General features: G+C 33.9%; 5 protein-coding genes across 5 annotated transcripts; 2 read left to right on the forward strand and 3 right to left on the reverse strand.

Annotated features, from left to right (window-relative positions):
- Window positions 1-147: 147 nt before the first annotated feature.
- AC631_02248 (uncharacterized protein) lies at window positions 148-2433 on the forward strand (the record flags this gene model as incomplete). Its single annotated transcript, XM_015611078.1, has 1 exon — window positions 148-2433. One exon carries the CDS (start codon window positions 148-150, stop codon window positions 2431-2433), a length of 2286 nt encoding a protein of 761 aa, XP_015468059.1.
- A 159-nt stretch (window positions 2434-2592) lies between these two features.
- AC631_02249 (uncharacterized protein) lies at window positions 2593-3162 on the forward strand (the record flags this gene model as incomplete). The annotated part of the gene is made up of 1 exon (XM_015611079.1): window positions 2593-3162. The coding sequence occupies one exon, from the start codon at window positions 2593-2595 to the stop codon at window positions 3160-3162; it is 570 nt and encodes a 189-aa protein (XP_015468060.1).
- A 2228-nt stretch (window positions 3163-5390) lies between these two features.
- ZCF21 (Zcf21p) lies at window positions 5391-6488 on the reverse strand (the record flags this gene model as incomplete). The annotated part of the gene is made up of 1 exon (XM_015611080.1): window positions 5391-6488. One exon carries the CDS (start codon window positions 6486-6488, stop codon window positions 5391-5393), a length of 1098 nt encoding a protein of 365 aa, XP_015468061.1.
- A 2548-nt stretch (window positions 6489-9036) lies between these two features.
- On the reverse strand, window positions 9037-11448 carry AC631_02251 (uncharacterized protein; the record flags this gene model as incomplete). The annotated part of the gene is made up of 1 exon (XM_015611081.1): window positions 9037-11448. The coding sequence occupies one exon, from the start codon at window positions 11446-11448 to the stop codon at window positions 9037-9039; it is 2412 nt and encodes an 803-aa protein (XP_015468062.1).
- Window positions 11449-11554: 106 nt separating this feature from the next.
- AC631_02252 (ubiquitin-ubiquitin ligase) lies at window positions 11555-14629 on the reverse strand (the record flags this gene model as incomplete). Its single annotated transcript, XM_015611082.1, has 1 exon — window positions 11555-14629. One exon carries the CDS (start codon window positions 14627-14629, stop codon window positions 11555-11557), a length of 3075 nt encoding a protein of 1024 aa, XP_015468063.1.
- Between the last annotated feature and the right edge of the window lie 91 nt (window positions 14630-14720).

A 14720-nucleotide genomic window follows, 5' to 3' on the forward strand; every position in this document is an offset into this window, starting at 1 on the left:
AAGTCATCAATACCATCAAAGTTACATTCCTCAGCATATATACATAATGATTTCGTGGAATATTTAACTTGCCGTCAGACAGTGCTAATGGGCATGAGCAATGAACAGAGCAAATATAAATTATGGTCCGACTATTTAATTTCCTTAATGAAACCGTTTTTAAAGTCGAATGCAGCTGCATCCCATTGGTTGGATGTTCTATTTGGTGGAATGGCAGGATTATTATCTAACGAAGGTAAAAAATTATTGTCCTTTAACAGCGATATTAAACCTCAAGAGTTTGCGGAAAATAGCCTTATATTGGTTCTGTTCAGTAACTATTTAATGAAAATTGAGAACAGGCATCTTCTTGATGTTGATTTCAGAATGGAATTTTCAAGTTATATAAAGAACTATGTTGAGTCTGTCATGAGCAATGAAAGCCATTTTCCAGACGCCAGTTCAGAAAACAGTGATTTAGACTTATTTGTCTATAACTTATATGAGTCATTGAGGTATGTTCCTCTGAAATATCACATTTTGAGTTCCCTGTTATCAAAGAAGTTATTGATTAATTTAACCCAAAAATCATATCAAAGTCAAATCATTTTGAGGAATTTGATCGACGTATTGATTGATCGCGAAGAATACGACGAAGCATATGCTGCGTTTAAGACATATAATAGTTATATCGATAAGGACCAGGAACAACATAATGGGTATATACATGATATTTTATCAATTATCGACATATACTCAACTTGCATTTTACGCTTTAATCCTTTTGATTCCCTTTCGCTTCAATCTAATGATTCGAAGAAGTTTAAATATGTTACCCGAGATCAAATTTTATGCTCATTGGTTAAATTTGTTATTGAATTAAAGACATACTTACACGAGCTTGCAAAGATTTGTGACTTAAATTATGATGACTCTCCAAATAGTAATCAAATTTCATTCTTGTATCTGAAGTATAACGAGAATGTGATTCAGGAAGATAGTTCTAATTTTATCAAGCTAATTTCTAAGGCATGGTATTCTTTAGGGTATTATTATTACTACTTATGCAGCTTTGAGCTGCAAAATTATGAGACCATTGATGCTAATATCGGTAACGTTCTCAAATATTACAAAAACAGTTTGATAATTAATACAACCGGCAATATTTCATATTTGTTCAATTATGCATTGGCATTGTCGTATAATCGGTCAATACAGCCAGCAATTAAATTGTGCAAATTCATTTTAAAAAGGTATCCGGAAACATTCAAGACTTGGAATTTGTTAGCATTATTGCTTAGTTCAATGGAGACGCATAGTTCCGATGAGAATTCACAGAGTCATAAACATACATACCAGGTTAATGTCACCATCAATGGTAGCATTAACGAAACAATGAATGGTAGCGTTAACGGTACAGCCGCATCAAATGTTCAAGTAACTAATATTAGAGAACTGGAAAAGATCATTAATAATGGTCTCAATATTGCAGGTATATATCTTGTCAAAAGTCGCAAACCCAGTCTGAATATTACAAATGATATTAAAATTGATATATTACAATTAAAATTGACTCAGTTGTCAATTTGGGAATCAACATATGGAGCCCATTACATTTTGGAATTTTTACCAGAAGTTTTTATGTTATATAACGAGCTATTCGATATTGATATCGAAGCAGATAAGAACGACGGGGCACATCTTCGAACTAATATTGCTAAATGGTCCCATAGGCCAAGCTTTATTGACCCTTCATCTAACCAAAACAATGGTGTTAAGCAGGAGAGTCATTTATCGAAGGAAAAAAAATTAGCAAAGGATAGAATCAAGAGGATGTCAAAAATACCCAAGCCCAAAGAGAAGCACGATCATTTATCTGACAATAGATCGATGAAAAAATTCAATGTTACAGAAAGAAAAATTTTGCAAGATATCTGGGTATGGACTAGTAAGGTATATTTAAAAGTGGGATTATTGGAAGAAGCTGAACAATGCATAGTAGAAGCAGAACGTATCCATGAGCCCAACACAAAAACTATTACAACTTTAGGCTTAATATGCTCTACCAATAGAAAATTTTTGGCTTTACAAGAATTTGAAAGATCCCTAGAAATCTTGAATGAACCGATAAACTACTACAAGAAAAAGGAATTCGGCATCACTTTACTAGGGTTATGTAAATTGATAATTCTTGATGATAATATTAATAATTCTTTGTTCATATCCACAAAGGATTTAAGCTCTGGCCTAATCAGGTTGAAAAATTATTTAGAGCAGTTTTCCCAAAGTTGGCCTTTCGGCTATAATAACTCTGAAATCTGGTGGTATTTGAGTTTGATTTACGAAAAGATAGACGATAAAGTTATGTTGACTAAAAGCTTATGGAAATGTGTCGAGTTAGAAGATTTCAGACCAGTAAGAGACTTTGATTGTTGTAGTGAATTCATTCCTTAATTATAGGTTTTTAGGTTCTATATATGTATTAACATTTATCTATATAGAAGTTTTATTTCATCTATCGGCGATAATATTGAGGGCTGCGACATTTGTTGCGTATCAACAAAAAAAAAAATCACTCTAAAAGCTGGCATATTTATTATATCAATAAGAATTATGACTGAAGTATTGCCAAAGAACGTTGAGTACTGTGGAGTATGCACATTTCCTCCTGAATATTGTGAATTTGGTCTTTCATTTAAAAGATGTAAGGAATGGTTACAAGAAAATCAACCAGAGTTGTTTGAAAAATTATATAGCGCAGATGCATTGGCAAATGCTACTTCAACCTTGTCATTAGAAAAAGAACAAAAGATATCGCAGGAGTTAGAGAAAAAGCAAGCAAAAGAGGAAGCTAAGTTGGAAAGAGAATTGCAGAAGAAATTATCATCGAAAGTTACAATTAAGAGAATCGAAAGAAACAAGAGAAAGCATGTTATTTCTATTTCGGGATTAGAAGTCTTCAATATTGATATGAAGAAATTAGCCAAAACCTTTGCATCTAAATTCGCTACTGGTGCGTCTGTTACTAAAAACGCTGAAAAGAAAGAAGAAATTATCGTTCAAGGTGATGTAAGTGATGAAGCTAAGGAATATATTGAAAAATTGTTACAAGAGAAAGCATTGAATGAAGTGAAAGTTGAACAAATCGACGAAAAGAAAAAGAAAAAGCCAACAGGACCTTAATTTGTATAATCCATGTTACATACTTATATAATATATTCCTTTCCATCAAGATTTCGTTATATTCTGAAATATTTGATTAAGGTCAAATACTCTTATACTTTTTTATAATAAGGATTTACAAATAGAGATTGTGGAACTGTAATTAGCAATGAAATACATCTTGAATTACATGTAATTGTATGCTATCTATGTTAATGATTCAAATTTGAAACATTGAACCCCAAATATTATATTTGATGTAAATCTATAATGCCGATAGGAATTTTAAACATTCTAGTAGAATCTTCCATATACTTGATAATAATTAAATCTTCACCTATAGTTATACCTTTTTACTTTTAGTATTTAGAACACATTCCAAAAAAAGAAATAGCCATAAGATCGCTGTAAATTAAACAAGAAAACGAATTACATTACTTTCAGTAAGGCATCATAACAGTGTTTCCGATTACTATAGAACGTGTCTTGCGGACTTCATTCTCCTGTGGCTAGAGAGTCAGATACTTAGTTGGTGCAAAAAATTGAGAGAACTCTATCTAATCGATAGTTGAAGTACAGTACATTGCGGTAAGTAAGCCTTTTTTATTTTCTTCTTCCCAAAACTTTGTAGAAGTTTTGCCTTAAATTACTGTTTAAACATTCTTGAGAGATATAATAAACATTAAATGAGTTCATATTCGGTGTTTCGATTTAAATTAAAGTATACAATTTTTCATGCGTCTATTCCGATAGCCGAATTCAAACAACGCGGCACTCATCAACAGAATATTTATGAGTTTTGAATCCTGAAATCCTGAAATCCTATAATTTGGTTTCCTTGAGTCAGTGTACAATAATAGAATGAAATCTATGATTAATCACCGGTTTAGGGCTTATTTGAATACTGTCTAACTAATGAAAAAACAAGAGGTCAATACACTGGACAGGAGACTCGATTACTAAATATTAAGAGCTTATCCTATTGTCTTGCCACACGCTTACTTATTCTTGTGAAAACTTCTTCAGTTAACAATAATAGGCGTGTATATATTTCTTCTGTCAGATTTATGGAATAGGCCATGCGCATGCAATAGCAACGCACATAACAAGATCAGATCTTCTTGTTAGTTGACCCCAATTTCATCATGATGAACTACAATATACAGCACTACTAGCTATCTGTTCTTATTTTCTTAGACTCTTTTGAAGCGTTCGCAATATATACTTTATTATTAGCATACTTGATTATTAACATACTTATTATTAATATACCTTATTATTAACGGTTAGTGTCACAGTTTGATTTATTTCCCTTTACAATTATTTTCTTTTCATAAGAATAGTCAGCATTGATTTTACTCTTTTCATATCAATAACATTGTCAAAGATAATGATCTTAATAAAAAATGACAGCTAACGGTTGAGATAACAGACTTTATTATTGTTGGATTATTATTGCACCAATGTTTCAACTGTTTTAACGTCTAGTTTGAAGCTTGTATTTCAAAAGGCTATGTCCTGTTAATTCCCCGATTATACACAGTATTCCTGAATACAATATTATGTTACATAGTTGCAATCATCGTAATTTATACGAGAGCTTAGGAACTGCATAAATTTATAAGACTTATACATGAAATTGCCTAATTAGATAAGCGCCTCTGCTTCATGTATCATCGTAAACATACATGGACTTGAAACTTTATTTTATTTCCGATTAGCTCCGAGACTACGAAAGCAAACCAAACGACAAAAAATGGAAGAACAAAGCAACATAACCAGCTTACATCTAACGAGTGATTACAGAATCCGTAGATAAAGATATATAGTGAGAAAATGCAAAATGTGGACCCTAAAGTTAGTTGATAATGTATCAATGAATAATCAATTGGTACAAATACTCGAGGACTTCAATGAGAAGGCATACTTTTCTACGTAGCAAATATCTGTTATAATTTATAGTGTATTAGAAGATCATTAATAGATATCTAGTTGTTTAGTTAATATAATCAAACTAGGCTCTCAATATATAATGAATAAATGAAGAATCCTAATGGACATGGTGTGCAATAACATAAGCGGATTAATAAATGAAACATTTTATGCAGAATAAACATCGAAGGTTGTAAAAAAACAGCTTTGGAATAAGCATGAGTCTGATATGTGAATTGGTAATCTAATATCATGAAAGACGTACTGATTTGTAAGGAATGACGTTATTGTAAATCATCGTAAGCTATATATCAGATCTAGGATAACAATTTCGATATTTTTGGATTCTTATCTGATTCTTCAGCATTATCTGGGGAGTTATTACTATTATTATTATTATTATTATGATTGTTGTTGTTGTTGTTGTTGTTGTTGTTGTTGTTGTTGTTGTTGTTGTTGTTGTTATTATTGTTTTTTAATGGAGGTAAAATTGGTGAATTCTTGAGGGAGTTATCTGTCAGCTGCTTAATTTTGTATTCGCTATTAATTGATGGCAAAGAATTATAGGAAAGTGAGTGATTAGAGCTTGATAACTTTGGAGACGTTCTTAATGATGCTGAGGTATTTGACTGAGGTATAGTGGATAAAGGCGGCAATGCTAAGTCTTTATCTTTCATCGTATTCATCATGGATGTAGACATGGTTTGCATGTGCATGGATTGAGGAACTGGTGGAGTTCCAGAATTCATTTCTGATGGAGGTGCTACTGAAACAGAAGGCAGGGGAACCGTATGGCCATTTTGGATATGTGTCATCGGTTGCGCATTGGAATATATGACAGGTACAGCCGACTGGACCATGGGTACTTGTGAATAAGGGATTGCCATATTCGTCACTTGCTGTTGTATCGGCTGAAGCGACACCAATGGTCCGTACGGAGATTGAATTACATGAGCCTGTTGAGGCATGTTCACTGGTGTAGCTGTAGTTTGGATTATTGGGTAAGGAACAGTGAATGTAGTTTGAGGTGCATTAGTGTTAATGAGAACCTCGTTTGGAGATGCAGACGATGAATTGGTGGCTCCAGTGTTAGACTGGGGTGACTTTTCGTTGTCGGGTCGGTCCTGTCTCAAGTGTTGGTTATACTGAGCCATTCTAAGAGCATTTCTTGCATTGGAATCCAAATTCAAGTATGCACAATGCAACTTGCCTTTCAAACAATTCAAACAAGATGGTAAGTTCTCATCACACTTGATTCTTCTCTTCTTACAAGTGCCACATCCCAAATGCGAATTTCTATGCTTTCTTCTTGATGTCTTCTTTCTCTTAAGCGCCGCTTCACTCTCCAACTTCTCGTCCTCCTTTTTAATCGACGGCGGCACCGGATTCTTCAACGCTGAATTGAAAATATCCATCCTCAAGTCTCTTCTATTGTGTGCTTCGTGTTATGTTGCTATATGCCTTTTATGTCCGCGCCTAGTCTATATTAACCAGATTCAATGTCTCAATATGTCCTCAACGATTTTTATAGATGTTTGTTTTCAAGTTCAACCTGTAACTTGTTGTTTAAAAATCAACTATAAAGCAAGCCTATAATGGTCAATTTGAAGAATGCAAATATATGATACTTTCCTGACTATTCAGTGTGTTACAAGATTATTTAGTTATACTTGAATCACTAATTTCTTAAGTCTTTGCTATGTAGTTGACTAAAGATTTGAATATATCGTACTATAGACAGATAAATTTTTTCACCAAAAATGTCATTTGTCGTAAAAATTCGAGTAATTTTTTACTTTTACGGGTGGGGCACATCCTACCGCCAGGAACGAGCATAGAAGCATAAGTCTATGCACTTCTTGCCCGGATTTCACACCTACGTTTACACCGCACAGGTCACTAGCTCAAAATCCGAATTGTATTATCTGAATTATGATCTCAGTGCACTCAACGTATACTCTTTCGTGACTACAATAGATCGCTCATCCACTATAAGAGGTTCGCTACTTGAACTGTCATCAACTTTCTTTTACACATTATAAGGCCATGCACTCCTGAGCTTTTAATAGAAATGCGCGAATTCGCTATTAACGACTATATTCTATGTTGATGGATTTCCTAATCTTGCACAATATGTAAATACTGCATGTATATAATAATATCTGTAGTATAAATGAGAAATAGACACCGCAGAGGATGTATACTAAATAACTTGCAATCTTGTCCGAGGCCTCACGAGCCCATAAATGTATGGAAATCGTTTAATTTTACTAAAAATTCCATGCCGCATAAATTGCGCATGGTGCGGTTCGTAGTTGACGATTGTATAGCCTTAGTATAGCCACCAATAAGGTACAATAGCAGGTTGACGCGAATAGACGGTAACGAGTATAGGGGACGATAAAACAACCCTGAATAGAGATCGAGTATGTTACGATACAACGGGCAAAGAACGTGCCACCCATTTCTTTTTGTTCTGAAGGGCGTGTGCCGTATTGCGATGAAGGTGAGGTAGGTGGCCTGATATTCGGAAAGAAGGGGTGGGGTGCGCGAGATTAAGATCGGCTATTGGGGGGAACATCGCGCCTGAGCGCTTGGCCGTTAGAACGGAGCTAACAGTGTGATTCGCGCCAGCATGCAACTGCGAATACTAGGTGCGAAAGTTGACTTGTTTAGGGTGCAGCGCAGCATTCAATGCGGCGTGGGCATCCCTGGTAACTAAGGTTTGGAATGCCGATGGTTTAAGGCGGGATACAAGGGATATTGGGATGTGTTAGTCGTGGAAGAGCGCCCAGAAGTATTCCAACGCATATAATGCACGGATGTACAAGGCAATTGTTTTTCTCGGGTGGAGATAAAAATAGCAGGAGTCCCTAATGGGCAGAGAGTTGCAACCGAAAGAGATAGCGTTGTTTGTAGTAGCCAAGAAACATATTTATAGGCTATCTGATTATTGTTGAGATAGTATGATAAGGTCGAAAAGAACGAAGATATTAATTTTTCAGGAACACTGGAAAGATAGCAAAACAGAGATACCTTTTGGGCTGTGCTTCTGTACTATTTAGAGGGGCATTTGGTAGCTCTTTAAAGGTTTGGTATTTACTTAAAATCGGGTCCGGTTAATAAGTTCTACCTTCAAATTTTGGCGATCGTTTGCACAAAATGGTGTAAACTAAGCTACTCATGAAATGGATTTATGAATTGGCATAAAATTACAATTAGAATGTATTGAAAGGATATATGTGATCAGATTGGCTTACTCTATAAACTAATCATTACTCTATATGTAAAAAGTGACAGCATGCCCTGTTTCTAGGCCTGTAGCATTGACAATCATTGTTATGGGGAATGTTCTAGAATGGATTATTTACCGTCAGGCAGAAACGCTAGTGCCTACTATTGAAGAAAGTTGTAATATGTCAAAGTATTCACATGCTTCCATAATACTCTTCATAGATTGTGTAAAATATCACAACTACAAGTAACTTTCTGTGCCGACATAGAGGTTCAACAACGGAAAAGTATTTATGAGTTTCTTCAATACATCAAGTCAACCCATTCTGGAATTTTTCCACACATTCAACCGCATCATTTTCAAATTGCTCAAAACATTTCATAATATCGATTGTAACCTATTCTTTCCAAATTTAACATCTATCTCCATTAACCAGTTGTAAGCAATGTCTTTTTCAGCCTTTTAAGAGCATTTAATAAATTATTATAAACGGAAGACGATACTCTCCCACAATCCAAGTAGGCTTTAGGGTGTTACAGCATACAGGTAGACATTATTACGAATTTGAGATGGTGAACTTATTTCTGTGAATAATTTCTCATGACTGTATGAGTGACCCACACTTCTTCGTAGAACGATCTTCATGCTAGATAGTGAGCCTTTTCTCATATAATTCCTTTTCTTGGAAAAGTATCCATAGATATTATAACACATTATATTTATTGAACTCATTTAGATCTATTGATGTCAATATCATATTTATCCTTTGGTTGTTGGTCTGAGTTTAAATATAATTGTCCAAGTTTCAGCATTCTTTTTTTCCAGGTTTTTGTCTTATTCTTTCTATTGACATCTTCTAATAATAATTCACAGTCATCGTCATTGTCATCATCATCTAAATCTCCATCCTTAATTTTTTGCTTTCGTGATTTTGTCAACAGAACTTCATATAATTTATCTTTGTGATTTATACCGTATGTACTGCCATAATTCAAGTCTTTAAGCACTATTTCTCGTGTTCTTCCTAATGATTCGATATCAGCTACTCTCTCAATTGTATCTTCCAATAATTCGTCAAAATGCGGCTGTGAGGCAATTTCATGAAATGCTCTCATCATTGGTACAGAGTCAGCACGTACTGTTGATTCAGAATCAATAGTGAATATATTCAAATTATCATACTGCTGAATATAATCAGCACGCGTCATGATCTGCCTCGCTCTCCACAATGGTAAATCAGGTAAATGATGGTCTTCAGAATTATGATCATCATAAGGAGCATTGGCTAATCTATCTCTATCCATCTCTACAAATGCTCTCATTAAGAGCATTGCGCTAGTCGAAAATTTCCCGCTTTCCATTACATCATCGTCCATATCCATACCTAATAATCCACATTGATTTAGAAACCACGTCTTCTCACGGTCAATTATTTGATGGCACGCAGTAATAATATCCTTATGTCTAGCAACTTGCGATATGTGCTGTGGCCTTCCACCAATTAAATCATAAATGCTTCCACACATTTCATCGTCCAACTTTAAGTCTGGAAAATTTCTCGAAGGGAAGAATTTTTCTCTAATAAATTTTAATGACTTCACAGTTTCCTTTTTATTAAAATCTCTCACGTTGATTAGCTCTAATCTCGTACCTAGTCTTTTTAATTTTTCATATACCCAATAATCATCAGAATTGAAAATTATTGTTACAAGTCCTGATCCGCTTAAGCTCTCAGATTTTTGTTGAAGTAATTCTATCAATTTAATGCCTTCCTCCGTCTCTTTAATTAGATGGGCATTATTAATAATTAACACTAATGGGCGGTTGTTTGTTTTGGTAACCCTTCTAATTGCTAATTCTTCTAGTTTACTAAAAGCTCTCTCAATATCCAACAAAGCAGTGGTATCTCTGGGTCCTCTAATACTGAATAGCGAGCCTATGTAATCTTCAGAAAAAGTGAAATTTAATGCTTTACCTAATCTGATCCTAAATATTTCAGGATCTGCATGTGCATCGAAAATTGCTACGTTGTACCCATCTACTTTCTTCATAGACTCTAACAATAATGAAGTTTTGCCTGTGCCTTTCTCTCCAATTAGTAAAAAGTATCTTCCAATGATTTTCCCAGAAACAATATCGTCAAGTAATCTTTGTTGTGGACGTTCAACCCAGTATTGGGATAAATCATCACCATCGCATTCAACATTATCGGTACTTTTATTGGTTCTTTTATGCATTGATAATTGAAATGCGGGATCACCCTTTTCAAAAGCTAGATCCATCTTATCAAGCACATGGATGCCGTAAAATCTATGGTATAATAAGCCAGCCATACCTAAAATAGCGATGGAACTAAACGTAATGCCAATAGTTTCTAAGCATTTAAACAAGAACTTACCAAACTTAGCTAATCCTTCCTTAAATTTATTTGGCTCTTCCTCTTCAATGTCTTCTGATTCTTCAAGTTCTTCTTCTTCTTCTTGATTCTTTTTATTCTGATTTTCTTTTTCCCTTGCCTTTTCCTCTTCTATCCTTCTATTCTCATCTGTTTTATCAGAATTTTTATCTCCTTCTGGTTCTACTTCATCTTTATTTCCAGATGGAGGTCCATTTCCTCCGTTTCCCCCGTTATGACTTCCGCCCCCTGTAGATGCGCCTGAAGCTGATTTACTCCCATGTTGTGTTGATGTATTGTTACTCTCTGCATCTTCTGCCTTTCTTGTGCTTCCAGTATCGCCCTCGTTATAATTTTTTTGAAGCTCTATAACCTTCATGTTAGGCATAACAGCCCTTTTAAGTGGAATTGTGTCATTGGTAGTCTTGAAATCATCTTCACTTAAATCCTTACTTTGAGGCGTTTTGTCCTCTGGCTTCTTTGATTCACCGTCATTTTTCTTCATCTTTTTTTTTTCTTTGATTAATTTCTTCTTGTCCTTTTTCAACTTTTCATTTTTCTCTTCAAGTTCATCATTCTGTACTTCTTCTAAAACATCAAAAGGTAAAAGTGGATTTATACGAACAGGTGAAGTTTTATGAAATGATCGTAACTGTGACCGATAGCATATCAATGGTATTGCCCAATTATGTCCCTTACGGATACTTTTAAATGCAAATGGTGCTACTGATATCAATCTATACATTAGTGTCTATCGATTTCATTTATAGTTGTAATATTTATTAATTGAATTGCTTTTATCGCGACATAAAATCATCAAAAAATCTAAATAATATAATCTATCGTGAAGCTCACGATAAATCAAACCTTGCCTCCGTATTTATAGCATATAATAGCTTGGACCGTACTAATTCTTTATCTTGGTAATCAGGTAGCTTTAATAAATTTACACACGTTGAAGCAGTTGGTAGTCTATCAATACTTCTACCAGCATTTCTAATCCCAAATTTAGGATTTAGAGATCCAAACCCTAATAAAGGAGCTCTTGAAACAGACGTCACAAACTTGATCAACTTGAACCTCTCTTCTGGATTCATTTCACTTATGACTTCCCAGAAATATACAACAGTTATATCATCATCAAAGTATCCTCCATATTCAACATTCTCTTTCCAGTCTTGTATATTTACATCATTCTCACCACCAGATATTAACATTTGTAACTCGTATGCATCAAACATACTTAGCCAGCTAGACGAAATAATTTCAAATAATCCATTAAGAAAGAATTTTGTTTGAACGTGTAAGGATTGATTCAATCTAAAATTGGATATTTGATGAATATAATTCAATATATTTGACTGATCAACTTTAATTTCTGCTCCATTCGGAGGTAACAAATCAAATGTGCAGTTGAGATCGTTAATCTTTTCATCAATAGTAAAATTTAAATCAAGCTGCTCCAACTCTTTTGAATCCATACTAGTTAGTTTCATTAAATTCTTGAACAATTCTCGGTCTAAATAGTTTAAATCATTTATAGAATTCTTCATGGAATTCTGCCCTCTATTAAAACTGCACCATTTGTTTAAAAAAAATGGTGCAAATGACAAATCAATTAATACATTTTCGTAGAAACACTTCCCAATTATATTACCCAAAAATCGCAAATACATTAATTTTTGTTGTTGCTCTTGAATATTAAGCTTTTTGCTTAGCATTTTGTATATTTCATCACTTGGGTATAACTGATTCTCTGCTGTTTCTTTAAATAATTCAAATTTACCTTGTGGATGAAACCCTTCCATTGCAACACTTGTTAGGAACTCTTTCGTAATTCCTCCCCCGTCTATTCCTGCCTCTTGGCCACCTTGTTCATTGAATAAAGTCACACTCAACGTATGTTTAAAATCTGATCCACATTTATGGAAGCTATTAAATGCATCTTCAAATAAAGATTCTCTTCGAATATCTGCTTTTAGTCTCTTTGGTGCTTGGAAAAATGAAAAGGTATCGGGGCCCATTAATTTTTCTCTATCTATTTGAATTAGAGTTTGTAACACTTTAACTCTATCCTTAAAAGATATAAAATACGGTAGTTTCTTTAGCACTTCTAGCTTTGATAAAGTATCACTGTTTGCCTTTGCAAATTTTGGCTTTTTAGATGAGCCTACATGTGTCAAATCATCACCATTAAGTTCCAAATCTGAATCGTTGTCCAGTAAATCAACCTCCATTTCTTGTCTTCTTTCTTCTTCATCAATAATTAGTTGTAACATATTATCAATATTAAAGTTTAATTCATTTGGCTTCCAAAATGTATCTGGTAAAAACTTAAGTCTAGAATTTTTGCTGTACAATTGATTAAGCAAAGAGATTGAAATCTCCTTAAGCTTTGCAAACTCGTTAAATAAATTACTGTTATTACCATTAAAAATCAAGGTCAAGCAAATAGTCTTTAAGAATTCTATGAATTTCGAGACTTCTTGTAAGCTTAGCTTATCTTCAGAGAAACTTTCCAAATCATTTGAAACTATAAGCCAATAAGAATATAATTCTTCAAATGTATACAAAGTCTTCCAAAAATTTGATACTAAGTTTACTGGAATCTTGGAATAAAGTTGAATTAGGTCATCAGAACGCAAATAATCATAATTCTGTACGCTTTTTTGTTCAATATATTTGTAGATAGGATCCTTTCTCAACTGATGGTAGAACCATTTATATGAACCTGGAGTAATTGTAATTAATATACAAAGTTTACTTTTCGAAACTGGAATTAAATATGTTAAAGTGGCAAAAATGTGGAGCGCTAGCTGTGAAAGTGAGTCGTTCGCATTTGTGAAGTATTCTATAGCCTGTTTTATAAAGCTTGCTGAGTATAGCACTTGTAACCGTTCTATTACTTCTTTGCTTACTGGTATTATTGCTTCTGTAGATCTATGGGTATTGGAATCAACAAAAATATCAGTCCTTTCCAATTCGTCTTCGTCTATCCCATCTTCGTCAAGGTTTGTTCTATCCTTAATTGAAAAGGAAATCGTAGATAGCACCATGCCAATTACTATGTAATCTGATGCAATAAACTTACAATCTCCATGTATTTTCAATATGTTGACAAGTAAGTTGATTTTCTGCAAGTTCGCTAGTGGACTTAAAATATTTGTCGAATTGTCTATCGGTATTTGTTTTCTCAATACATCTAATAAGTACTGATTTCCTTTAGCATTAATTGAATGAAAGATATTTGGGATGGATAAGAATTCAATAAAATGCTTATAAGAGTCATTAATATTTATGTCAAACATCAACTGTATCATTTTGTTTGCAGTTTCATCAGGTACATCTAGTTTTAGTAAACTATCAGATAAATAAAGTATCAAATTTGTATACCTATGGGTAGTCGTGCTATACTTAGATATTAGCATTGACATGCAATCACATATAATGCTTATACAACCAGTAGATTTCTTCGACCTATTGAGAGCGCTTATCAAATTTATTAAATTCTTTATCAACAGGTCATATAAGCACGAGTTGATTTCATACTTAGAAATCAAACAATTTCTGTTAAGCCCTTCATAAAACAACGCTAGTTGGCGGCAAGTGATATCCAAATTATGTCTTGATCTACCCCATCTACACAAGAACAGAAATTTGCTAATCCACTTACACCAATCCTCTTCACTCTTCCAATGTCTCATCTCATCAGTCCACTCTTGTCTCCATATCTCGTATTGCTTTGATAAATCGATGTATCTTCTAATATAAGATTGTATTACTAAACTTGACCTTTCTCTTTGTCTCTGTTCTTCTCGCTGTTGCCTTTGCAATCGGGTCTTCTCCAAATAATTGGTGGCATCATTCGATTTCTTATTTCCTAAATTCACTACCCTTTTCTTTGTATTTCCTGTGAAATTAATCATTAGGAGTAACTACGAACAGAAACTATATTAATAATCTGTAACACTCTACATCTTTTGATTAAATTCGCTATTTGCAGGGATTATATTTTAT

This window comes from Debaryomyces fabryi, assembly GCF_001447935.2.
Source record: "Debaryomyces fabryi strain CBS 789 chromosome Unknown contig00038, whole genome shotgun sequence".
NCBI classification, from domain to species: domain Eukaryota; kingdom Fungi; phylum Ascomycota; class Pichiomycetes; order Serinales; family Debaryomycetaceae; genus Debaryomyces; species Debaryomyces fabryi.